Source organism: Symphalangus syndactylus, chromosome 6 (assembly GCF_028878055.3).
Source record: "Symphalangus syndactylus isolate Jambi chromosome 6, NHGRI_mSymSyn1-v2.1_pri, whole genome shotgun sequence".
In the NCBI taxonomy this organism is placed as follows: Eukaryota; Metazoa; Chordata; class Mammalia; order Primates; family Hylobatidae; genus Symphalangus; species Symphalangus syndactylus.
In genome coordinates, this window is record NC_072428.2 from 58,911,462 (window position 1) to 58,938,219 (window position 26,758).

Consider the following 26,758-nt stretch of genomic DNA (forward strand, 5'->3'; position numbering starts at 1 on the left):
TCCCCTCGGCCATGGATGACCAAGGACCACCAAACTATTGAGAACCCCTGTGTTACCTCCTCCTCCCTCTGAGTCTCAGCTAGGACTTACACTGACCTCGGTGAAGTCGGCTGTTGTCCATTGCAGGGAGGGTGTTGCGTCTGGGGATGGTGGCAGCGACAGATCTGCTATTTTCACTGATTGGCGGTCTCTGCTGAGGACTGCCCCATCGAGGTGTTTCTGCCTGACTTGGCTTGGGGGGGCGGGGTGGGGGAGCTATGGCTGAGTCCCCAGGAGTGCCCACTGTCATGGCATTGTGGTTTTTGTCCAGAGTGAATGTCCTAGGGATCTGGTAGGCTGAGAGTGGGGTGGCCGGAACATCCATATTGTCTACCAGGAGGTCCCCAAACTCCCGGCACAGGGTGTTGCTGGGCGTCTTGAAGGTGTACACATCCTCATTATCTGTCTCGGAGCCTGTGAGGCTGCCCTTGGTGTGGCCATGGGAGGCCAGGCTGCGGGGGAGGTCGTAGGTACTGTCTCTGAATTCTGTATTGTGCCGGCTCGGCTTGGGAAGGCTATAGAAGCCATGGACTTGACCACTGACCCCGTTGACACAGTGTCCATTGCCCTGGGCAAGTTTTTGTACAGCTGTGTCACTCCTCATGAGAAAAGAGGCTCTGGTGCCCTGAGAGAAGCTGGCACTCCTAAAAGAGAAAGAAGGGAAGGGGCAGGAGGGTGAGACAATTGCTAGCTGGGTGACCTTGAGGCAAAGCACTTTCTCTTTCTATACTTTGGTTTAGGCATCTGTAAAATGGTGACTAAAAGCATATTTTGAAGGTTGTTCAGATATTAGACTCTAGTATATGAATGTTTAAACAATGTTAGACTTCATCCGTCCCCCATCTCCATATGGTAGTTATTAGCAGGGGTTATAACCCCCACTCCCTGACCAAGTATCAATAAGCCAGATGGACTGCCTATTTGTTCACTGTTTTAAGTACCACAGAATATGCACATTCGAACACAAATGTTGTGCGATAGTGGAAAGAACCTTTAAGTTGATGACAGGAAACAGAAAACAAGTCATTTTATCTCTCTGAGTCTATTCTGCCACTGTGAAACTAGCCCATGGGTATTGATGTTGTAAGTTAAAAAGAATTATTTGGGTCAGGTACAGTGGCTCATGCCTGTAATCCCCGCACTTTGGGAGGCTGAGGTGGGAGGTTCACTTGAGGCCAAGAGTTCAAGACCAGCCTGGGAACACAATAAGACTCCATTGCTACCAAAAAAAAAAAAAGAACTAGCTACTATCTGGGTAGGGTGCTGCACACCTGTAGTCCTAGCTCCTGGTGGGGCTAAGGGAGGAAGATCGCTTGAACCCAAAGTTCGAAGTTAGAGTGAGCTATGATCGCACCACTGCATTCCAGTCTAGTAAACAGAATGAGACCCTGTTTCAAAAAAACACGTCCCAACACAAACAAACAACAAACTATTCAAATGTAAGCTCTAGGTTTATTTTCTACCAAGATTTATGGTTGGTTGAGAGGCATTTTGAGGGGAAAGATCTCTTTCCAGAGACCTAGAAATCTATAGGAAGAATGGTTTCCTGTTTGGGAACCACATATAGAAAAAGTTTTGATTAGTACGTTTTTAAATTTAGGTTTTGGGCAATAAGGCAAGCAGTAAAAAGAGAAGAGAAACAAGAGGGGAGACTTGTGTTAGGTTCCAGTACTGCTACTGATATGTGCTATGTGTATCACCAAGCCTCCTCTCTCAGGTGGGACCTAGTACGTCACAATGATTTCTAAGGGCCCATCTGGCCCCGATGCTCTACAAGCCCTTCGTTTCACAAGAGTGGTTTTCAAACTAGATTCTATGTTCTCTGTAGGTGCTTTGGGAAATTGGAGGGTGAGGTTCTGAGTAAGCAGGGATTTAGGTCTGCTTCTTTAGCTTTTATATGATTCTTCACAGGATTTCACTTGGGGAAAAAAGAATCCTTTGTAGCAGGAATTCTAAGCCTTTTGGAGGCTATATAGGAGTTTTTAAGATTCTGGTCAAAAGCTCTTGGAGTGTCTCATCAGAAAAGGCAAATCTCATATACATATAAACTTGTGGGGGCTGTAATACATAGCCCTCTGAGGCCAATCCCTGGACCTTTTGCCTTACAGAAGCTCTCTCAGCTCCTGAGGAGTTTGTTATTTACAGATGTGGCCACCAGATGGTGTTAGAAAACGGGCCAGAGCTTAGAAAGAGGAAACAGGTGTGTAAGCCAGGCTTCCTCTCATGTAAACTGTACCCATGATGGCTAGGAATTCCAGGTCAGTCTCCAAATCTTCACTGATGCTCCTCCCTGGGCCTCTGCACTCCTCCTCCCTTTCTGTTCCATTCCACACACATAACCAAGCCAACAGCCATGGGCTTGGATGATTGAACATCTAGCCTTTAGATAATGTAGTGCTTAGGGAAGAGGATGGGGGTGGGGGGGGGGGCAGCGAATGGTAGACATAAGGTGCTAATGTTGTATGCATTTTTTTGGTGCCTTTCATTTTGCTTTTTTTGGAATTTCCAACTCTCTGTTGGATGCTCCCATCTGGATTTGTTCATTTTACATTTACTGATGTCCTAATTTCCATCTGGGCCAGGCAAAAGGGATACAGAGATGCCACCTGCCCAATGAGGGGTGGTCCGGGAATGTCACAGTAGTGGAGGAGGTGACATGGATGCAAATCATTACAGTCAAGTAGGGGTGAGTACGTAGCTGTTGACAGTTGGTATTAGCCCTTGCTGGGGGTGGTGGTAGACAATGTCAGGGAAGTCTCCTTCAGAGATGTTGTATCTTGAGTGAGCCTGGACGGATGAGCCACAACTGGCCAGGCAGAAGGCAGGAGAAGGGAAACGGTGTTCTAGTTGAAGGCTCAAAGATGTAGAACAACCTGGCAAGTTCTAGAAACTCGAAGCTGCTCAGGCTGCAGCAAGCACATTAGAAGGCAGGGCTGAGAGAAGACAATGGAGGCCAGGCCAGGACTAAGGGAATGGGGAGCCTCTGAAGGATTTCAAGGTGGGGATGGGGTTGCAAGAGCATCACAGATACCCTGCAATAACCTTCAACATGGTCAAGAATGAACTCATCATCTTCCTCTGGAACTCTTCTCCTCCTGCCTCTCTTATTTTGGGAATGGCACCAGTTACTCAAGCCAGAAACCTGGGAGTCACCCACATTATGATTTCTGCCCAGGGCCTCTCTGATCCTTCCATCCTACTAATATTTACTTTCCTAACTTCCCAGTGTAAACATTTTCAACACTGCCTCAATGCTTCAGGATTAAGCCCAAACTCCTAGGTTTATCCCAACTCATCTCACCAATCTTTTCTCTTTAGTTCCCTTTTCTACTCTAGGATCCAAAGCAAACTTTGCAGTGTTCCCTGTGTGCCCCAGTTAGTCAAGCATTGGGCTTTGTTGCATTGTTGGGTTGTGTCTGGAAGGCTTCTTACCTCAATCTGGCAAGTTCCTACTCCATTTATCCTTCAGACTCATCTCAGAGGACACATCTTTTAAGGCCATTCTTACATCCTCTACCTCTAAGCATTGCTTAACTTAATCACTTGCTTAACTTTGTTCTTGGAGCAGGTAGCAAGTATTACCTATATTAGGCACCATTACTACTTATCTCCGCCAACAGACTGTGATTTCCTTGAGGAAAGAAACTGTGTCTTACTCATTTTTCTCTCCTTGGCACCCAGGTTAATGCTTGTTGCATTGTAAATAATGAATAAACATTTGTTGTAAGTAAGCAAATGAATAAACAAAAGTATGGTGCTGCCATCCCTTTTCCTGGGCTTGGCCCAAACCTTCTGATCAGCAGATCAAAACCCTTCCTCTGTAGAACCCACTAGCTTATGTTCCAACTTCCCTCTACCCCGGCATCCTCCCGTCTCGCTCACAGAACTACTCACTCATCCCTAAACATATCCTGTGTAGTCTAAACTTCAGCCCTGGTCTTGCATTACTCATCTCCCTGTGGAATGCTTCCTTGATACATCAACACTTTACACAAAGTCCACAAGAAGCCTTTTCACTCTACAAAGGTACTACAGGTCCCTAATTCTCTTTATGGTAATCATTCCTTCCTCTGTGCTACCACAGCACTCTGTGCTTCCATCGCAACACTCACCTTATTCTGCCTTATGTCAGTTATTCAGGTCTTTGTCTTTCCACTTCTACCAGACCATGTGCTCCTAGAAGGCAGAGGGCCATATCCTGTACCCTGGCATAGTGCCAGGCATATGATAGATAATAGTGACACATGTTGAGGGAGACTGATTATCACCTCAGTAACCAAGTAAAAGGAGTTGAACAAGGGACTCTTGCCCAAAGTTACATACTCAGAGGGCAGGGAATTTGTTCTAGTACCCGGGTCTCTAGGCGCCCCCACTGCACAAACCATGCTACGGTGTGGTCCCTTTGGGCAATAATCCAGATGGGGAATTCCAAATACTCAGCAGTCCTGTGGCCTTTAGTATTTTCATGTAAACCTTAACTGAGGCCTGTGTCACTGTGATGACCTGAGTTGCTTTTGTGGGATGGATAATCCACCTGGAAGTGGTGGATTTGGAGAGAGGCTTCTCTTCCAGGGCTGGGCTTACAGGAGCCTTATAAAACAGGCAAGATACTATGCCATACATATCACATGTGATCTCATTTTAAATCCTCCTAATAGTTCTGAGACACACCTCTTACTTTCACAGTATCAAATGAGGAAAACAGTAAATGGCAGAGCTGGTGCAGGAAGATACTCAAACACAAGCACGCATGGGAGCTCCCCAGAATCAAAAAGAAGTTTGAGAGAAGATATTCCCCCAAGCCAGCAGTGCCAAGTGCCTTCCCTTTCCATTCCTGGCCAATGGCTCCTCCAGAGCTATAGAGGCTATTGTCATCATACAGTCTCTCCCTTGGCTTTTTTTTTTTTTTTTTTTGGTGATGGAGTCTCACTCTGTCTCCCAGGCTGGAGTGCAGTGATGCAATCTTGGCTCACTGCAACCTCCGCCTCCTGGGTTCAAAGCGATTCTCCTGCCTCAGCCTCCTGAGTAGCTATGATTACAAGAGCGTACCACTGCACCTGGCTAATTTTTGTATTTTTAGTAGAGACGGGGTTTCATCGTATCGGCCAGGCTGCTCTCGAACTCCTGACCTCGTGGTTCGCCCACCTCAGCCTCCCAAAGTGCTGGGATTACAGGCGTGAGCCACTGCGCCCAGCCTTCCCTTGGCTTTTAAAAATGGTTTTCCAAACAACCCCATCAAAAAGTGGGCAGAGGACATGAACAGACACTTCTCAAAAGAAGACATTTATGCAGCCAAAAAACACATGAAGAAATGCTCCTCATCACTGGCCATCAGAGAAATGCAAATCAAAACCACAGTGAGATACCATCTCACACCAGTTAGAATGGCCATCATTAAAAAATCAGGAAACAACAGGTGCTGGAGAGGATGTGGAGAAATAGGAACACTTTTACACTGTTGGTGGGACTGTAAACTAGTTCAACCATTGTGGAAGTCAGTGTGGCGATTCCTCAGGGATCTAGAACTAGAAATACCATTTGACCCAGCCATCCCATTACTGGGTATATACCCAAAGGACTATAAATCATGCTGCTATAAAGACACATGCACACGTATGTTTATTGCGGCACTATTCACAATAGCAAAGAGTTGGAACCAACCCAAATGTCCAACAACAATAGACTGGATTAAGAAAATGTGGCACATATACACCATGGAATACTATGCAGCCATAAAAAATGATGAGTTCGTGTCCTTTGTAGGGACATGGATGAAACTGGAAAACATCATTCTCAGTAAACTATCGCAAGGACAAAAAACCAAACACCGCATGTTCTCACTCATAGGTGGGAATTGAACAATGAGAACTCATGGACACAGGAAGGGGAACATCACGCTCCGGGGACTGTTGTGGGGTGGGGGGAGGGGGGAGGGACAGCATTAGGAGATACACCTAATGCTAAATGACGAGTTAATGGGTGCAGGAAATCAACATGGCACATGGATACATATGTAACAAACCTGCACATTGTGCACATGTACCCTAAAACCCTAAAGTATAATAAAAAAAAAAAAAGGCAAAAAAATAAAAAAATAAAAAAATAAAAAAAATAAAAATGGTTTTCTAGCTTTTCTAGCCACTTCATTTTGTACTTGTTCTTCCGCACATTTTCATATAATTTTATATACCACACTATATGATGATTTTGCTTTTTTCTATCCCACTGGACTCCAAGAACCCTAATGATGAAGGACTCACTTTGATTTTTAATGAGTATGTTCCCATTTAAGGGTGACTGAATATAAAATGCTTGTAAGTAGATTAACCACCATTTAGAGTTCTCTGTCACTGGCCATTGTTTAAGAGGTCATTTGAACTATCCTCTTGCATTTGACCCATTCCAAATGGATCCTTCCTGCGAAAGAAGAAAACTCAGAAAACTCTGTGTCATAAATCTTTTTGAGATGAGGCAATCTTTGTATCTCAAACCCTTCTGGCTGCAGTTCTGAGCCAATTTTGGCAGGACTCTCTGGTTACAGAGCAAAGCTGTATATGTGAAACTAAAAGTTGTATATTTTGCCTTTGGTCAAAGCCTCTGGTGAATGAGTCAGGGAAGACGTGGAAAAGATTAATGATGGGTAAGCTCTCCAATGACATTTCTAAATTTACCATTTACCCACCATCTTTCTATAGACTACTGCTGCAGGGTCAATGATTCTGGAATCTCATCAATGAAATTTCACTCCCCGTAACCCTCACCAGAATTATGGCTTTTCAGGGCATGTGACTCACATCAATGTATCATCTGATACAGGTTTAACAGCCTTCTTGAAATAAGAAGACAGACACTGGCTAGAATCTGGAATGAGGCCCCAAAGGCTGGAGGACAAAAATAAGTCCAGTCAAACCAATTTGTCTTCAAAGAGAAAAAGAACTCTATTTGTCTTGACTCTGCCAGTTCAAAACTCTTTCCATTGGCAATAGATATTATTCTGAATAGTTACTTATTTTAGCTCAGTGGAAGGCCTGCATTTTGAGAACTGAAGTTATTTTAGCAAGAATACACATTATCTAGTACTTGAAGGAAGACCACTGGCTATTATTGCAGTAAAAGTGACGATAAATACATAATTCACAGTTTTATTTCTAAGGTGCTTAATTTACTGTATCTTTATAATCAGGTTCCCACATAAATGAAAAAAGAGATAGATAGAAGGCTGGTATTAGTAGCCTCAGTAATCCAATCAAACATATTTATGTCTAGTCTATGCTAGGCAGGATGAATGGGCTGATTCACTTTATACGCCCTACTCAAAAATAATCTTAAAGGATTACTTTGGAGATCATAAGAGGTACCTAATGTAAAAGTGCTTTGTAAACTTTAAAGCATCATTTCTTTCTTCCAGAGCACCTAGTATATAATGTGAATGTTAGAGGAAACACAGGATTAAAGTCTATTCATATACTTACCAATACTTGGCACTGTTAACTTTTTTTTTTTTTTTTTTTTTGGTGACAAGGTCTGGCTCTATTGCCCAGGCTGGAGTGCAGTGACGTGATCTCAGCTCACTGCAACCTCCGCCTCCTGGGCTCAAGCCATCCTGCCACCTCAGGCTTCTGAGTAGCTGGGGCTACAGGCATGTACCACCATGGCTGGCTAATTGTTTTTGGATTGTTTTTGGTAGAGATGGGGTTTCACCATGTTGCCCGGGCTGGTCTCAAACTTGTGAGCTGAAGCAATCCGCCTGCCTTGGTCTCCCAAAATGGGATTACATGCTGGGATTATAGGCATGAGCCACTGCGTCTGGCCTGTTAGCCATTTTTATTTTAGCCCTTCCAGCAGAGGTAAAGCAGAATCTCACTGAGATTTTAATTTGCATTTCCCAGATCACTGATCATCTATTCATGTGGTTATTGAACATTCCTATATCTTTTTTTGTTGAAGAATCTATTCAAATCTTTTGCCCATTAAAAAAAAATTGGATTGCTCTCTTCTTATTGAGTTGTAAAATTTCTTTATATGGACCAGAAACAAATCCTTTGTTACATATGCACGTTGAATATTTTCTCGCATTTTGTGATTTGCCTTTTTTTTTTGAGATGCAGTCTTGCTCACTCTGTCGCCCAAGCTAGAGTGCAGTGGTGCGATCTCGGCTCACTGCAACCTCCACCTCCTGGGTTCAAGCGGTTCTCCTGCCTCAGCCTCTCCAGTAGCTGGGACTATAGATGAGCACATCCACGCCTGTCTAATTTTTGTATTTTTAGCAGAGGTTTAGCATCGGGCTTCACCATGTTGGCCAGGCTGGTCTCGAACTCCTGGCCTCAAGTTATCTGCCTGCCTCGGCCTCCCAAAGTGCTGGGATTACAGGCGTGGGCCACCACGCCCAGCCCATTTTGTTTTCTTAAAGAGGCCTCTTGAAGAACAAGTTTTAATTTTGATAGACTACTTTATCAAAAACTACAGTTTTTTCTCTTTTATGATTCTTGCTTTTTCTGTCCTATATAAAAATCTTTGCTTACCTCAAGATCATGGAGATGTTTTCTTCTAGAAGTTTCTTTTCTTTTCTTTTTATTTAAATACAGGGTCTTATTCCGTAACTTTTTATTTAAATACAGGGTCTTATTCTGTAGCCCAGGCTGGAGTGCAATGGAATGATCTTGGCTCACTGCAGTCTTGACCTCCCCCAGGCTCAAGTGATCCTCCCACCACAGCCTGCTGAGTAGCTGGGAATGCAGGCACACGTGACCACGCCCGGCTACTTTTTGTATTTTCTGTAAAGACTGGGTTGTGCCATGTTATCCAGGCTGGTTTTCAACTCCTGAGTTTAAGCAATCTGCCCTTCTCAGTCTTCCAAAGTGCTGGGATTACAGGCGTGAGCTACTGTGCCCAGCCTAGAAGTTTCATAGTATTAGATTTTACATTTATGTCTCTGATACATTTTAATTTTTGGGTGAGTGGTGTGATATGAAGGGTTGCTGTTCTTTTTTTATTATTCCTATATGAATGTCAAACTGTTTCAGCATCATTTGCAGAACAGGTTTTTCCTTTCTCCATTGGCACCTATATATTTATATACTTTTAATAATTATATATTATATATTCAAAATATTTTTATTTATATATGCATTTAAAATATTTATATACATATATATTGATATATATTTCTCTCCTCGACTTGCTAATTTCTTCTAGTGATCTATAGGTTTTTATCCTTTCACCAATACATTATCTTGATTACCATAGTTTGACAGGAATTCTTGAAATCAAATAGTATAAATCCTGACTTTATTGTTGTTCTTTTACAAATTTCTTTGGTTGCTTGGCCAACATGGTGAAACCCCATCTCTACTAAAAATACAAAAATTAGCCAAGCGTGGTGGCATGGGCCTGTAATCCCAGCTACTCAGGAGGCTGACGCAGGAGAATTGCTTGAACCCAGGAGGCGGAGGTTGCAGTGAGCTGAGATCATGCCACTGCATTCCAGCCCGGGAGACTGAGCGACAGACTTTTTCCTCCCAGGCCTCCGGGAGGGGCTGCCATGAAGGTCTCTGACATGGCCTGGAGACATTTTCCCCATGGTCTTGGAGATTAACATCAGGCTCCTTGCCACTTATGCAAATTTCTGCAGCCAGTTTGATTTTCTCCCCAGAAAATGGGTTTTTCTTTTCTTTTTGAGACAGAGTCTCACTCTGTCGCCCAGGCTGGAGTGCAGTGGCATGATCTCGGCTCACTGCAAGCTCCACCTCCCGGGTTCACGCCATTCTCCTGCCTCAGTCTCCCGAGTAGCTGGGACTACAGGCCCCGGTCACCACGCCAGGCTAATTTTTTGTATTTTGAGTAGAGATGGAGTTTCACCGTGTTAGCCAGGATGGTCTTGATCTCCTGACCTTGAGATCCGCCCACCTCGGCCTCCCAAAGTGCTGGGATTACAGGCTTGAGCCACTGCGCCCGGCTGGGTGTTTCTTTTCTATCACATCATCAGGTAGCAAAGTTTCCAAACATTTATGCTCTGCTTCCCTTATAAAATTGAATGCCTTTAACAATACCCAAGTCACCTCTTGAATGCTTTGCTGCTTAGAAATTTCTTCCGCCAGATACCCTAAATCATTTCTCTCAAGTTCAAAGTTCCACAAATCTCTAGGGCAGGGGCAAAATGCCACCAGTCTCTGCTAAAACAACAAGAGTCACCTTTGCTCCAGTTCCCAACAAGTTCCTCATCTCCATCTGAGACCACCTTAGCCTGGCCTTACTGTCCACACCGCTATCAGGCTTTTTGGTCACAGCCATCCTACACATCTCTAGGAAGTTCCAGACTTTCCCACATTTTCCTGTCTTCTTCTGAGCCCTCCAAACTGTTCCAACCTCTGCCTGTTACCCAGTTCCAAAGTCGCTTCCACATTTTCGGTATCTTTTCAGCAACGCCCCACTCTACTGGTACCAATTTACTGTATTAATCCGTTTTCATGCTGCTGATAAAGACATACCTCAGTCTGGGATTTTTATTCAGATTGTGTTGAATCTACAGAACAATTTGAGAAAAACTGCCATCTAAATAATATTCGGTCTTCTAGTTCATAACTACTGTACATCACTCCATATTTAGGTCTTTAATTTTTATCAGCATTTGATAGTTTTCAGTAAAGAGGTCTTGCATGTTTGTTGTTAAATTTATTCCCAAGTATTCCATGTTTTCTGGTACCAGTCTATAAATAATTAAAATTTTTTCATTTTCCAATTGTTCACTGCATACTGTAAAACTTATTTTTTGCATAAAAACCTTTTTATCTTGTGACCTTGCTAAACTCACTTAAAATATTTTTTTTTGTTGTTAAAATAAAGACAGGGTTTCGCCATGTTGCTCAGGCTGGTCTTGAACTCTTGAGCTCCAGTTATCCACCTGCCTCAGCATCCTAAAGTGTTGGGATTACAGGCACGAACCACCACACCAGGACTCTTATTTCTTTTTCTTCCTCCATGGAACTGACTAGAATCTCCAGTACAATGTTAAACAGAAGTGGTAAGAACAGGTACTTTCTCCTTGTTTTCAATCTTAGGGCATTATGTTCAATATTTCTCCATTAGGTATGATCTTAGCTATAGGGTTCCTTAGAAGTCCTTTATCAGTTTAAAGAAGTTCTCCTCGATTCATAGTTTGCTAAGAAATACTTTTTTTTCAATGAAGTATCGAGTTGTCAAATGCTTCCTCTGCATCTATTGAGGTTATGATTATATTATTTTTCTCCTTCATTTTCTTAGTGTAATGAATTACTTTGATTGGTTTTTTTTTTAAGTCAAACCAATCTTAACACTCCTGGGATAAACACTACTTTGTCATGATGTCTTACCCCTAATGTATACACACATGCATATTCCCTAAAATATATACATTGTCCCAAACAGACACATATAGATATACACACATACGTATTTAGTTGGATTCGACTGCTAATCCTTTGTTTTTAAAGAGGATTTCTCTTTATTATTCATGGGGGATATTCTCTGTAATTTTATTCCCTGTCATCTTTGCCAGATTTTGATAGTAGGGTTATGCTGGTCTCACAAAATGAGCTGTGAAAGAATCCCCTCCTCTTATGTTTTCTGAAACACTGTGGGTAAGATTGGTGTTATCTCTGAATGCTTGGTAGAATTTACCAGTAAAACCATCTGGGCATAGTTTTCTAGGTATTTGCCCAAGAGAGATAAAAACAAATGTTCCTACAAAGATTTGCTCATTACTGTTTAAGTACAAATGGGTCTTAATTTGTAATAGCCAAAACTGAAAACAATCTAAATGCTTATCATCATGTGAATGGAAAAGTGAATTGTGACATAAAGATACACTGTACTGCTGAGGAATAAAAAGGAACAAACTAATGACACATGGAAAAACATGGATGAATCCCAAAAGCATTATGCAGAATGAAAGAAGTCAGGAAAACTAGTACATATAATATGATTCCATCTATGTAAAATTCTGGAAAATGAAAATCAATCTGTAGTAGCAGAAAGGCTGTTACTGGTTCTCTAGGAATGAGGTAAGGGAAGGATGGATTACAAAGGGGCATGAGGAAACTTTATATAAATGCCACTGACTGTACTTCAATTTCTTCCTAAAAACTTGTGGGGAAAAAAAAGGGTGGGGAAATGTAGAAACGAAAAATCAGTTTAAAAAATCATCTTAACTGAGCAGAGAGAGAGAAAAGGATTGGAAAAAAAAGATAATGTAAGCGATTGTTGGGTCAGTATCAAGTGGTCTAGTGTATGAGTAACTGAAGTCTCAGAAGGAATGCCCATCAGTGATAGACTGGATCACGAAAATGTGGTACATATATACCATGGAATACTTTGCAGCCATAAAAAGGAATGAGATCATGTCCTTTGCAGGGACATGGATGGAGCTGGAAGCTGTTATCCTCAGCAAACTAATGCAGAAACAGAAAACCAAGCACTCCATGTTCTCACTTATAAGTGGGAGCTGAACAATAAGAACACATGGACACCTGGGGGTGGGTGTATAATACACATTGCGACCTGTTAGGCGGGCAGAGGGAGGGAGAACATCAGGAAGAATAGCTAATGCATGTTGGGCTTAATATCTAGGTGATGGGTTGATCTGTGCAGTAAATACCATGGCACATGTTTACCTATGTAACAAACCTGCACATCCTGCACATGCACCCTGCAACTTAAAAGTTGAGGGAAAAAAAAAAAAAGAAAATGTGGCAGAAAAAGATTTGAAGAGGCCAGGTGTGGTGGCTCATCCCAGCAGTTTGGGAGGCTAATGTGGAAGGATTGCTCGAGGCCAGGAGTTTGGGACCAGCCTGGACAACACAGCGAGACCATATCACTACAAAAAATTAATCCAGTATGGTGGCATATGCCTGTAGTCTGAGCTACTCGGGAGGCTGAGGCAGGAGGATCTTGAGCCCAGGAGTTTGAGGCTGCAGTGAGCTACGTACTCCAGCCTAGGTGCCAGAGTGAGACCCTGTCTCTTAAAAAAAAAAAAGTCGAAGAAATATTGGTAGAAAGTTTGCTAAACTAGATTAAAAAAAAAAATAGCAACACATAGAACTAGAAAGCTAAGTCAACCCACAAGAACAAAGTTTTTGGACCTTTACCTTAAAACAGATAAAAAAACTAACTCAAAATGGATCAAAGACCTAAATGTAAGGGCTACAACTATAAACCTCTTAGAAGAAAACATAGAAGAAAAGCTTCTTAACATTGGATTTGACAGTGATTTCCTGATTATGACACCAAAAGCACAGGCAACAAAACTAAAAATGCATAAATTGAACATCAGAATTAAAATATCTGTGTTTCAAAGAACATATCAGCAGAGTAAAAAGCCAATCTATGGGAGAAACATTTGCAAGTCATATATCTGGTAAGGGTTTAATATAGGTAAACTCCAACAACTCAACAACAAAAATCAAACAACCTGACTAAAAAATGGACAAAAGACTTGAAACAGACATTTCTCCAAAGAAGATATACAAATGGCCAACGCACACATGAAAAGTTGCTCAACACCACTAATCATTAGGGAAATGCAAATCAAAAGCACAATGAAATACCACATTGCATCCATTTCTATTAAGAAAAAAAAAAAGGAAGTAATGCTAGCAAAATGGCCAAGAAGAAACCCCTACTGCTTGTCCCCCTCACAAAGACAGGCAGAACAATGAATAAACAACTACATTTTTTATTTTAATTTAATTTAATTTAATCTATTTTTTTGAGATGGAGTCTTGCTCTGTTGCCCAGGCTGGCGTGCAGTGGTGCGATCTCAGGTCACTGCAACCTCCACTTCCTGGGTTCAAGTGATTCTCCTGCCTCAGCCTCCTGAGTAGCTGGGATTACAGGCACATGCCACCACAACCTGCTAATTTTTGTATTTTTAGTAGAGATGGGGTTTCACGGTGTTGGTCAGGCTGGTCTCGAACTCCTGACCTCGTGATCCACCTGCCTCGGCCTCCCAAATTACTGGGATTACAGGCGTGAGCCACCACACCTGGCCTCCTGAACAATTACATTTTAGCAAAAATAACGGAAGGAGAGTCCCAGAATGCATGAGAGGAGTAATAGAAACTCGATAAACACAGAAACTTGGGATGGTCACATAGAGAACAGAAGGAAACACACTAGGCCTTCACCACTCCATGCAAGATCAGCTTGGAACGAGGACGAACTTCTTTTGGTGAGAAGGTAGGCAAGAGGATCACGGCAACTGCCATCAACACCTTGGACATCTCAGACCTCACCACTGGAGTCCCCTCAAGTCCTTGTAGGCACTAAGCCCAGTGAAGGGAGTTGCCTAGGGTCCACATAGCTGTGTTCCGTGTGGCTACTGTGTGCTATGCCATCTTGGAACTGGAACTATGGCTGGAGTGTGTCTTGCTCCAGGGGTGAGTAGCCATGGCGCCCTTTCATTCCTGAGGCTAAGCTGTGGCTGAGCCATTGCTAGCCCAGTGGCCCAACATTCCAAAGCTGAGCTATGAGCAGCTGTTACACCCTTCCTAGAGGGGTCAAGCAGAAGTAAAGCTAATCCACCTGCCCCTCTCCCCAGTCCCGTGGGCCAGAGCTGAAACAGTACACTCTCTTCTAGGAAAAGAGTATCTTGGCTGCTCAGAACAGTCATGTCTCCACAGTGCCTAAGCTGAAGCCAGTGGCTGCATCCTAGGAAACGGTGCAGTGACTCCCCAGAGTCAGGTACCCCAGTACCTAAAATAATATGGTTCCCTGCATTCCAGGGAAAGGATGCCTGGGCTACTCAGAACAGTCACACCCTCCCGGGCCTGAGCTGAAGTAACACACTGTCCCCTGGGGAATGGGTGCCCTAGCTGAGCTGACAGGTGGTGCATTCCAAGGCTGAGCTGATATAGGACCCTGTGTTTCAGGGAAAAAGAGCAGTGTCTGAGCTGAGACACCGTGCCCTACAGGCTAAACAACTCTAGTGCCTTGCTTTCCTGGAGCTGCACTAGCCCCCTAGAGTCTGAGCTGTTGACATACCCCTCTCCCTGGGGAGTAGAGTCATTGCTATGCTGTTCCCTGCCCCTCTGTAGCCCAAAACACAGCTGTACTCTGCCATTCCCGGGTATTTGCTAAGCCTAACGAGGGTCCAGAGTCATTGCTACATGGTGTATCAACCCCTGGGACCCAAGTTGCCATTGAGCCTTATTGATTCAGGTTCCCAGATTCTAGTTGTACCCTCCTCCCTGAAACCAAACCTCCAGAACATCCCTTCTTGCCCAGTGTGAGGCCAGTGCTGTGCTCTGCCTACCAGGGGTAGAATCACAGCTGGCCCCTGAGCCTGAGCTGCTAGAGGGTTCAACAGAGTCATAGATCCTGGCCCGGAGGGCAGTCCACATCCAACCATGCTACAGAGAGTGAACCTGCACCCCAAGACCCAAATGCCACAACAGGTTCATGAGACTTTGAGCTTAGAAACCCAACCCCACATAAGCTCCAAGCACCAGTACCTAGAACCCAGCACTGCTGCAGCTACTTGTAGGCCATGCCAGACCTGACACCAAGAGGGATCCCCCTGGCTATGTCTCCTCATTTGGGGGAAAATGAGAAGAGAAAGACCCAAAAAGCCCTTGACGCTAAGGATATTAACAACCTATGCTACCACCGCTGCTGCACAAACTTCTATAGTCTAGGCCACTGAGGCACCCCCAGTTATTGTTGATGTTGAACATAGGCAAAGAAGCTGCATGGAGACTATACCATTGCACCTAAGTGGAAACACAGTCATCACATCCTTCTCAACTGGAATGCTAAAACCCAACTGCAGGAGAAAGTCTTTCTCTAAGAAATCCACTCCAGAAAGTCTGGAAGAGGTGATCTTTCCACCAGAAGCATGGACACTTAACATGAGGACACAAGAAACATAAAAAAGGAAGGAAATATAACACCAAAAAAGCACGAAAGGAACTCTGGCTAGTAACCCTGGCTAGTAACAGAGCCCAGTGAAAAGGAGATCAACAAATTACAGAAAGGGAATTCAAAATAATGACCTTAAGAAAACTCAGTGAGGTACAAGAAAATACACACAATTCAAAGAAATTAGGAAAAAGAATTCACAATATGAACAAAAAATTCAACAAAGAGAAAGAAAAAAAAAACCCCAGAAATCTTGCAGTTGAAGAATTCAATGAATGAAATAAAAAACACAATAGAGAGCTTCAACAGCAAACTTGATCAATTAGAAGAAAGAATATCTGAACTTGAAGAAAGGTAGTTTGAAATTACCCAGCCAGAAGGAAAGGGGGAATATGAATGAAAAGAGTGAAGAAAACCTGCAAGACTTATGGAACACCATTAAGATCTACAGGGAGAAATAGACTCTAATATAATCATAGTTGGAGACTTCAATGCCTCACTCTCAGCATGGACAGATCACCTAGACAGAAAATCAACAGGGAAACATTAGATTTAAACTGCACTTTAGATCAAATGGACCTAACAGAACATTTCATCCAACAGCTGCAGAGTATAATTCTTCTCACTAGCACATGTGACATTCTATAGGACAGACCTCATGTTAGGCCAAGAGATTTTAAAAGAATTGATATCACATCAAGCATCTTTTCTAACCATTGAATAAAACTAGAAATCAATAACAAGAGGAACTTTCAAAATTGTACAAATACATGGAAAATTAAACAACATGCTCTTGAATGATTTAATGGGTCGATGAAAAAATTAAGAATGAAATTTAGAGCCGGGTGTGGTGGCTCATGCCTGTAATCCCAGCACTTTGGGAGGCCAAGGTGGGCGGATCACGAGGTCAGGAGATCGAGACCATCCTGGCTAACAGGGTGAAACCCCATCTCTACTAAAAATACAAAAAAATTAGCTGGGTGTGGTGGCGGGCGCCTGTAGTCCCAGCTACACAGGAGGTTGAGGCAGGAGGATGATGTGAAACTGGGAGGCAGAGCTTGCAGTGAGCCGAGATTGTGCCACTGCACTCCAGCCTGGGCGACAGAGCAAGACTCTGTCTCAAAAAAAAAAAAAAAAAAAAAAGAATGAAATTTAGAAATGTCTGGAAACAAATGAAAATAGAAACACAACATAACAAAGCCTATGGAATACAGCAAAAGCAGTATTAATAGAGAAGTTTATGGCAATAAATGCTAATATCAAAAAAGTAGAAAATTTTCAAATAAACATCCTAATGATACATCTCAAGGAAGCAGAAAAACAAGAACCAAACCCAAAATTAGTAAAAGGGGAAAAAAAAGATCAGAGCAGAAATAAAATTGAGACAAAATAAAATTGATCAACAAAATGAAGTTAATTTTTTCAAAGAATAAACAAAATCAAACCAGTAGCAAGACCGACCAAGAAAAAAGGGGAGAAGATCCAAATAAATAAAAAATGAGGCTGGGTGTGGTGGCTCACACCTGTAATCACAGCACTTTGGGAGGCTGAGGCAGACAGATCACTTGAGATCAGGAGTTTGAGACCAGCCTGACCAACATGGTGAAACTCCGTACCTACTAAAAATACAAATATCAGTGGGCATGGTGGCACACGCCTGTAATCCCAGCTACTCGGGTGGCTAAGGCATGAAAATCGCTTGAACCCGGGAGGCGGAGGTTGCAGTGAGCTGAGATCGCACCACCGCACCCTCCAGTGTGGGCGACAGAGTGAGACTCTGTCTTTTAAAAAAAAAAAAAAAAAAAAAAAAAAAAGGAAAAAAAAAAGGCTGGGCATGGTGGCTCATGCCTGTAATCTCAGCACTTTGGGAGGCAGAGGCAAGTGGATTGCTTGAGGTCAGGAGTTAGAGACCAACCTGGCCAACATGGCAAAACTTCGCCTCTACTAAAAATAGAAAAATTAGCCAGGAGTGGTGGCAGGTGCTACCGGGAGGCTGAGGCATGAGAATCACTTGAACCCAGGAGGTGGAGGTTGCAGTGAGCCAAAATCGCGCAGCTGCACACCAGCCTGGGCGACACAGTGAGACTCTGTCTCAAAATAAATAAATAAAGGAATAAAATAAAAAAGAAAAAGGAGACATTATAACTGATAGCACAGAAATGCAAAGGATCATTAAAGATGATTATGGGCCAGGCGCAGTGGCTCACACCTGTAATCACAGCACTTTGGGAGGCTGAGGCGGACAGATCACTTGAGATCAGGAGTTCGAGACCAGCCTGGCCAACATGGTGAAACTCCGTCTCTACTAAAAATACAAATATTAGTGGACATGGTGGCACACGCCTGTAATCCCAGCTACTCGGGTGGCTAAGGCATGAAAATTGCTTGAACCTGGGAGGCGGAGGTTGCAGTGAGCTGAGATCGCACCACTGCACTCTCCAGTGTGGGCGACAGAGACTCTGTCAAAAAAAAAAAAAAAAAAGAAAAAAAAAGGCTGGGCATGGTGGCTCATGCCTGTAATCTCAGCACTTTGGGAGGCAGAGGCAAGTGGATTGCTTGAGGTCAGGAGTTAGAGACCAACCTGGCCAACATGGCAAAACTTCGTCTCTACTAAAAATAGAAAAATTAGCCAGGAGTGTTGGCGGGCGCCTGTAGTCCCAGCTACCCGGGAAGCTGAGGCATGAGAATCACTTGAACCCAGGAGGTGGAGGTTGCAGTGAGCCAAAATTGCGCAGCTGCACACCAGCCTGGGTGACACAGCGAAACTCCGTCTCAAAATAAATAAAGGAATAAAATAGAAAAGAAAAAGGAGACATTATAACTGATAGCACAGAAATGCAAAGGATCATTAAAGATTATTATGGGCCAGGCGCAGTGGCTCATGCCTGTAATCCCAGCACTTTGGGAGGCCGAGGAGGGCAGATCACGAGGTCAGGAGATCGAGACCATCCTGGCTAATATGGTGAAACCCTGTCTCTACTAAAAATACAAAAAAAATCTAGCTGGGAGTGGTGGCACGTGCCTGTAGTCCCAGCTACTTGGGAGGCTGAGGCAGGAGAATCACTTGAACCTGGGAGGCGGAGGTTGTAGTGAGCCGAGATCGTGCCACTGCACTCCAGCCTGGAGGACAGAGCAAGACTTCGTCTCAGAAAAAGAAAAAAAAAAAAAAGATGATTATGAACTACACATCAACAAATTAGAAATCTTAACAGAAATGGATACATTCCTGGACAAACACAACTTACCAAGATTGAACTAAAAAGAAATAGAAAATCTGAACAGACTAATTATGAGTAATGAGACAAAATTTGCAAAAAAAAGTCTCCCATCAAAAGCAAAAACAAAAAAGGGCCCAGCTAAGACCTCAGAAGCACCATCAAAAACAAAAAACAGACAAATGTCTGGGTGTGGTGGCTCACATCGGTAATCCCAGCACTTTAGGAGGCCAAGATGGGCAGATTCCTTAAGGTCCGGAGTTCAAGACCAGCCTGGCTAACGTGGTAAAATCTTGTCTCTATTAAAAATACAAAAACTGACCAGGCATGGTGGTACATGACTGTGGTTCCAGCTGCTCAAAAGGCTGAGCCAGGAGAATCACTTGACCCTGGGAGGCAGAAGTTGCAGTGAGCCAAGATCACGCCATTGCACTCCAGCCTGGATGACAGAGGGAGACTCTGTCTCAAAAGAAAAAAAAAAAAAAAAAGACAAATGGGACTATATTAAACTAATCTTCTGCACAGCAAACGGAAACAATCAACAAAGTACGGAGACAACCTACTGAATGGGAGAAAGCCATTCTGCAAGCTATTCATCTGATGGAAGGTTGATATCCAACATATACAAGGAACTCAAACAACTCAACAGCAAAAAAACAAATAATCCAGTTGAGGCAAATTAGCTGAAAATAGTTATCTTTCAAACGAAGACAGAAAAACAGCCAAAATGTATATTAAAAAAAAAAAACAGCTCGCCGTCTCACTAATCACCAGGGAAATGCAAATCAAAACCACAATGAGATATTATCTCACCCCAGTTGGGATGGCTATTTTCAAGAAGAAAAATAACAGATGCTAGTGAGGATGTGGAGAAAAGAGAACTCTTACACACTGTTGGTGGGAATGTAAATTAGTCCACTCATTATGGAAAACAGTATGAAAGTTCCTCAAAAAACTAACAATAGAACTACCTTATGATCCAGCAATCCCATTACTGGGTATATATCTGAAGGATATATACCTGAAGGAAAGGAAATCAGTATGTTGAAGAGCTATTTGCATCCCTATGTTTATTGCATCACTAGTCACAATAGCAAAGATAATGGAATCAACCTAAGTGGTCATCAACAGATAAATGGATAAAGAAAATGTAGTATGAGTCCATGAGGCGTCTAGAGAAGTCAGACTCACAGAGACAGAAAGTAGAATGGTGGTTTTCAGGGCCTGAGGGAAGGGGAAATGGGCAGTTGTTGAATGGTTAGAATTTCAGTTTGGTAAGATGAAAAGATTTCTGGAGATTGATTATTTAACAATATGAATGTACTTTACTGAACTGTGCACTTAAAAATGGTTAAGATGATATATTTATGCTATGTATTTACTACAGTTTTTTAAAAGAAGAAATCATTCAGAGGAAGGAAAATACATACAGAAAAAAAAATTAAAATAACTGCTGATCTCTCATCAGAAACAATGAAGGTCAGAAGACTAGAGTGGTATCCTTTAAATGCTGAAAGAAAACAGAACTGTCATTTTGGAATTCTATACCTAGCAAAATCTCTCTCAAAACTGAAGATGAAATTAAGAAATTTCCAGATAAACAAAAGTTGGGAAAATTTCTCACCAGGCCTCTCACATGGCAAGAAATGGCAAAGGGAGCTCTTCATACTAAAGAGTAAGAAAACCAGGTGAAAACCTCACTAGACATTGTTTGAGTTTTGCTTTTAACACTTATACATATTTTAAAGAAGTTAAAAGGGAAAAATAATCTTTTGCAGTTATATGCAGGTATTTACTATTTCTGTTGCTCTTCCTTCATTCCTGAAAATTCAAGTTTCCTTCTAGTACCATCTTGCTTCAGCCTGAGGAAATTTCTCATCAGTTTTTAAAAGCAGATCTCTTGGAAATGCTCTTATTTTTATCTGAGAATGTCTTAATTTTGTTTACATTCCCGAAGGATACTTTTACAGAATATAAACTCCTTGGTTGGCAGAGGGGTTTTTTTATTTTCTTCTTTTTTTTGAGACGGAGTTTTGCTCCCAGGCTGGAGTGCAATGGCACGATCTCGGCTTACTGCAACCTCCGCTTCCTGGGTTCAAGTGATTCTCCTGCCTCAGCCTCCCAAGTAGCTGGGATTATAGGCGCCCACCACCATGCCTGGCTAATTTTTTGTATTTTTAGTAGAGACGGGGTTTCACCATGTTGGCCAGACTGGTCTTGAACTCCTGACCTCAGATGATTCGCCTGCCTCGGGCTCCCAAAGTGCTGGGATTACAGGTGTGAGCCACAGTGCCTGGCGGCAGAGGGCTTTTTCTTTCCATTAGTTTCAAGTGTGTTTTCCTTTATTACATGGAATGTTGCTTTCATAGGAGCTTTGAAATCTGTGTCTGATAATTCCAACATCTGGGTTATTTTGAGGTTTGTACCGGTGACTTCCATTGAGAATGGGTTATATTTTTCTGGTTTTCAATATGCTGAGACATTTTGGATTACAGATCCTGAATGCTGTGAACATGATGTTGTGTAGGGGCTGGGTTCTGTTATAATCCCATGGAGAAGTGCTATTTTTTTGTTTGTTTTGAGATGGGGTCTCACTCAGTCGCCCAGGCTGGAGTGCAGTGGGGTGATCTCGGCCTACTGCAACCTCCACCTCCTGGCTTCAAGCGATTCTCCTGACTCAGCCACCTGAGTAGCTGGGACTACAGGGGCCCACCAGCAAGCCCAGCTAATTTTTGTATTTTTAGTAGAGATGGGGTTTCACCATGTTGGCCAGGCGGGTCTCAAACTCCTGACCTCAGGTGATCTGCCCACCTCAGCCTCCCAAAGTGCTAGAATTATAGGCATGAGCCACCGCGCCCGGCCAAGAAGTGATATTTTTATAGGAAATCAACCTGGTTAGGCTCAGACCGCAAGTTCTGTCTCTCCTCCTGTGTATGGTAGTTCAAATCTTCATTCAGTTCACATAGCCTTTGTCACACTCGATTCGGTCTGTCCCACACATGTGTAGCCCAAGGTGATCCTAAGACTCACGTAGTTTCATTCCCAGAGTTAGAAGATCCCTTCTCCAGCTCTCTTCATTCTGGAATACTAGCTCCTTCCAGCCCCAGTGGGGCTCCTCTTCTGGTTCCCCTACTCAGAAAGATGGGGTTTTTATGACATTTTAGCCATTTGCACTGTGCTACTTTGTGATGGGGCCCAATCTGGAGGCAAATCCATGAAAGACAAAAAGTTCATCTCTGTGTAGTCACTTTTACAAGTTCTTCGCCCTTTTACAATCTATCTCCTTTTATTTATCTTTCAGAGTCTTTGGGTATTGCACTTTGGATTTTGTCCTGAGTTTTTAGTTGTAATCAGTGGGAAGGAAAGCCTGTGGTGGCTTCTGCCACCATAGTGGAACTGGAACTGCCCAATTCTTTTTCAGTTTCTATATCCATCCTAAAATCCACCATCTCTTCACCTATTATACCTTTACCCCCCATAGATTAAAAAATTAACATAATTATTTTAAAGTCTTGTAGGCTGGGTCCAAAATCTGGGTTTATTTTGATCTCTTTCTAGATATCGAATTCTCTCAACTATGGGTTAATGTATACGGTTTCTTCATATGTCTGGCATTTTCTCATTGTATACTGAATATTCTGGATGATATGTTATTGGAACATCATACGAAAAGCCATGTAAACTGAATTTCACTTCTTTCAAGACTCAGATCTCTTGCAGTTTCTGCCTTTTTTATTGCTCTTCAGGGCCTTAAAAAAGTTATTTTTTAATATTTTGTCCAGAGTTTATAATTATTACAGTAGGTTTAGCATGATGCAAGCAACTCCACTACTACAAGAAAATATATAGTCTTTCTGGATTTAAGAAAGCTTCCTTCCTACCCTCCAACTTCCTTTGGAATGCTGCAAACATTATTTGAACTTATTTTCTCCAAAAGTCTCCCTGAGATCCTGCTCATTACCCTCTCATTCCCTCATCCACACAAGTGAAAACCACCACAGAGAAGAACATGGCTTGGTCAAAGGCCTACAACAATGTGACTTCCTCAGCTGCATAAAGTTCTATCTCTTCTACTAGGCTATCCCTCTACAACATGGATTTGTTCAAATTATTATGCACCTACTGTGAGCTCCATCTTCAAGTAATAGTAATGTATTAATATAAAAATCCATACTACAAGGCAGAAAGTTCCAAATGTTGTGAGACAGAGAGAATAAAAAACTGTTGTGGCAATTCAGAGAAAAAGTGAATTCCAGGTAGGAAGATTAATAGAGATTTCACAGAGGAGGTAGGGGTGCAGAGAGTGGGCCCTAATGGCTAATTCAAGCAGAGATGTTTCTACGTTTGTTCTCTGATGCGTCAGCAGGATCACTGGAGTGGTGGCGGCGGCAATTGTTAATACTATATAAAGCCTTCTACTTAAAGTGTGAGCTGTAGACAAGCTGCACTGGTATCATCTGGAGTTTATTAGAAAGGACCCCAGGACCTAGGCCAGGTTTGCTGAGTCAGAGTGAGCATTTCAGTAACATCTTCAGGTATTTCACATGCATGTTAAAGTCTGCAAGGCACTGCGGCTAAGTACTTTGCCTTTCACTAGAACTATGATTTTAAGACCTCACATTCTCTGCTCCCGGGCAGTTGTATATGTAGTAGAAGAGGACGGGGCATAAGAAGAACAGGTAAAATGTATTTACTCTCTACTACTATTTTATGTATGTTTTATCATTTTACACTCATTAGTAAGCCTTTGAGTTAGTTATTCCCATTCTGAAGATAAGAATATTGAAGGTTAATTAGGTTAAATAATTGGCCCAAGATCACAAAGAAAGTAAAAGAACCTGAATGTGAACCCATATCCAACTGACTCCAAAGCCTGAACATGCATTTCATTATACCATACTGCCTATCTCTGGTCAGTGATTCGAGAGAATCAGGTACGCCACTAACTAGTTCAGTGACCTTGGCTAACTCACTCTGTCTTTTTAGGACTCAGCTCTTCATGTATAAGTTGATGGAAGTTGAACTAGTGAAAGTTCACAAACAAATCAATCATGTTGCTTCATGAAAATGGGTATCTGAGGCAGCCTTAAGATTGAGTGTTGGGGCCTCTTCTGTGTGACAGCAGATGACTCAGAAAAACAAAAGTAGGGTAGCATAGTGAAGAGAAAAGAGTACAGGACCAGAAACAAGAAGACCTGGGTTCTAGCCCAACCTCTGCTATTTATTAGTCATGATTCTCAGTTTCTTCATCTTTAAAATGGAGATAAATTTTGTATACTGGCTACTTCTCAGTGTGTTGATTGGTTCAAATGAGATTATGTATGAAAGTATTCTCAAGGACAAAATCAAGTAATACATTAGTACAGTCATTTTTCTATTTGCCTTGTCATAACATGAATTAGATCTTGTAAGTTAATTAAAATGTGATTTGTAATCTGCTGGCTATGGTAGCAACTGGGAATTAGCTCTGGCAATGCCTATCAGCTCTGCACTTTTGCTTACCCTAACAAGGAGAATAAAACATAATAAATATATTTACAGGTTCTGCACCTGTGAAAGAGCTGATGATGTTAGAAAAACAAAAGACCATTATCCTAGAGCAGGGAGTCCTTGCTCTAGAACTTTGTTACGATGGAAATTTTCTGTATCTGTGCTGTCTGGTACAGTAGCCCCTAGACATATGTGTCTACTGAGGACTTGAAATGTGGCTAGTACAACTAAGGAACTGAATTTTACATTTTATTTCATTTTAATTAATTTAAATTTATGTAGACATACGCAGGTAGTAGCTACCATACAGAACAGTGCAGTTCTAGAGCAAAAGCAAGGTATGGATTTGTTCAACAATGTTATGGTTTTATAGCTATACTTTTAAGGCCAACAAATAAATTGACTGTTTTTTTTGCAATTCGGAAACTGTGTCCTCTAATGCCTTCACCCCTGCCTCCAAATCAAACATTTTTTATAGCATGATTTTTGATAATGGAAGGTTTCTCTGGAACCCAGTTATCACTGTGTAGCAACACAGATGATGCCAATAAAATATGAAGGCTACAGAAGCAAAAAATTACGTTTTGTCATAGATGTGTTTGTTTACCTCAAACAATATAATGTTTTGCTTGTCTTTAAAAAAGCAAGGACTGAAAAGTACTAGGCCCTGTGAGTGGTCACTAACCCACCTAATGGCTGTGGCAGCCTCCTACCTTGCATTTTCTGCTCTTCGGCTTATGCACTGGTGCAAGTAGAGATACTCCTGAGGTGCGCTGGTGGACAAGGTGGGCTGCATGTGGTTTGACACAGGGGGTTCAAACGTGAACAGAGTTGGCTGGCTGGAGTGTGATGGGGCTGAGGACTTGCGCTCTCGGAGAAGGTGCTGGCTAGAGCTGCTGAGCTCAGCTGGAGAAGAGCGGGGGCCATGACCGGCTGAGGAAACGTTTCTCAGGGAGTCTGTGAAAAGGAGAAATAGCTCTGTGAATGAAAAAGGGAGGAAATGTATCCTTATCCCAAAGTGAGTTGTCAGAGGAAGAAAAAAGAGTAAGAGTAGAGGCAATAATCCAGCAGTAGCATTCTCTCCCTCTCACATACCTGCCCCTTGCTGCCCTCCTGGCCATCTTGGCTGAAGAAGAGGTCCTCTTTACCTCTGTACTGCTTCTGGGGTATCCCGGAGGTGACTTCCTATCACAATCTAGGCCATATCTGCCCCACTTCCAGGAAGTATGGCTACCTGTGGTCTAGGAGTGTGACCCTGACCCTCAGGCAAGGTCTGCCTCTAGAGTAATGAGTACTACCACCTTCCCACTCTTTGGTGGCTCCTGCTGTCGTCAAAGGATGAAATCATGTCTTTTGCAGCAACATGGATGCAGCTGAACATCATTATCCCAAGTGAATTAATGCAGAAACAGAAAACCAAATACCCTAATGTTCTCACTTATAAGTTGGAGCTAAATACAGGGTGCACATGTACATAAAGACAGAAACAGTAGACACTGGGGATTATGTTAACAGGGAGGGAGAGAGGGGGACAAGGACTGAACAACTACCTATGGGGTACAATGCTATTTGGGTGACAGGATGAACAGAAGGCCAAACCTCAGCATTAGACAATATACCCATGTAACACACTTGCACATGTACCCTGGCATCTGAAAAACAAGTTGAAATTAAAAAAAAAAAAAAAAGAAATTTAAACATCTAATTACAGGGAAAAAAAAGCTAAGGCTGGCTTTGTTAAATGAGGCTTTGCTTACTGAAGACTCACTAATTGAGGCTCTGGACTGTGCCTTACTGCATTAATGATAAAAGCACAAATGCATTTGGAGCTGTCCCTTAAGACTGGACTCCAGCTGCTCCTGCCTGGCCTCCTAAGACCTCCAAGGACAGTTACATTCCCCACCGCCCACCACTCCCTGTCTATTGGTCATTTTCCCTCTTATCTCAAACTCTCCTCTGTTGTGTTAGAAAGTGAGGTATTAAGGACAGATAATAGCTTATAGTACTACACCCCAAGCCAAGGACATTATTCATTTGGCTGGCTCTCTAAGCTTAGTCCAAATTCCTTAGCATAACATACAAGGCTTTTGACAGTCTGACCTACTTCCTGCTTTTCTCCACCC

At 42.5% G+C, this 26,758-nt stretch overlaps 1 protein-coding gene across 9 annotated transcripts in view; it reads right to left on the reverse strand.

The window, feature by feature from the left end:
- Window positions 1-26,758, reverse strand: part of GAB2 (GRB2 associated binding protein 2) — a 208,865-nt gene that overhangs the window by 11,037 nt on the left and 171,070 nt on the right. For 5 of the 9 annotated variants that reach the window (XM_055283082.2, XM_055283080.2, XM_063641411.1 and 2 more), the window contains exons 3-4: window positions 25,349-25,592; window positions 91-683 (exon numbers count right to left, since the gene is read on the reverse strand). In XM_055283082.2, the coding sequence (XP_055139057.1) occupies window positions 91-683; window positions 25,349-25,592 (837 nt within the window). The remainder of the gene's footprint in view (window positions 1-90; window positions 684-25,348; window positions 25,593-26,758) is intronic. The other 4 variants (XM_063641407.1, XM_055283081.2, XM_063641410.1 and 1 more) reach the window with 1 other exon arrangement.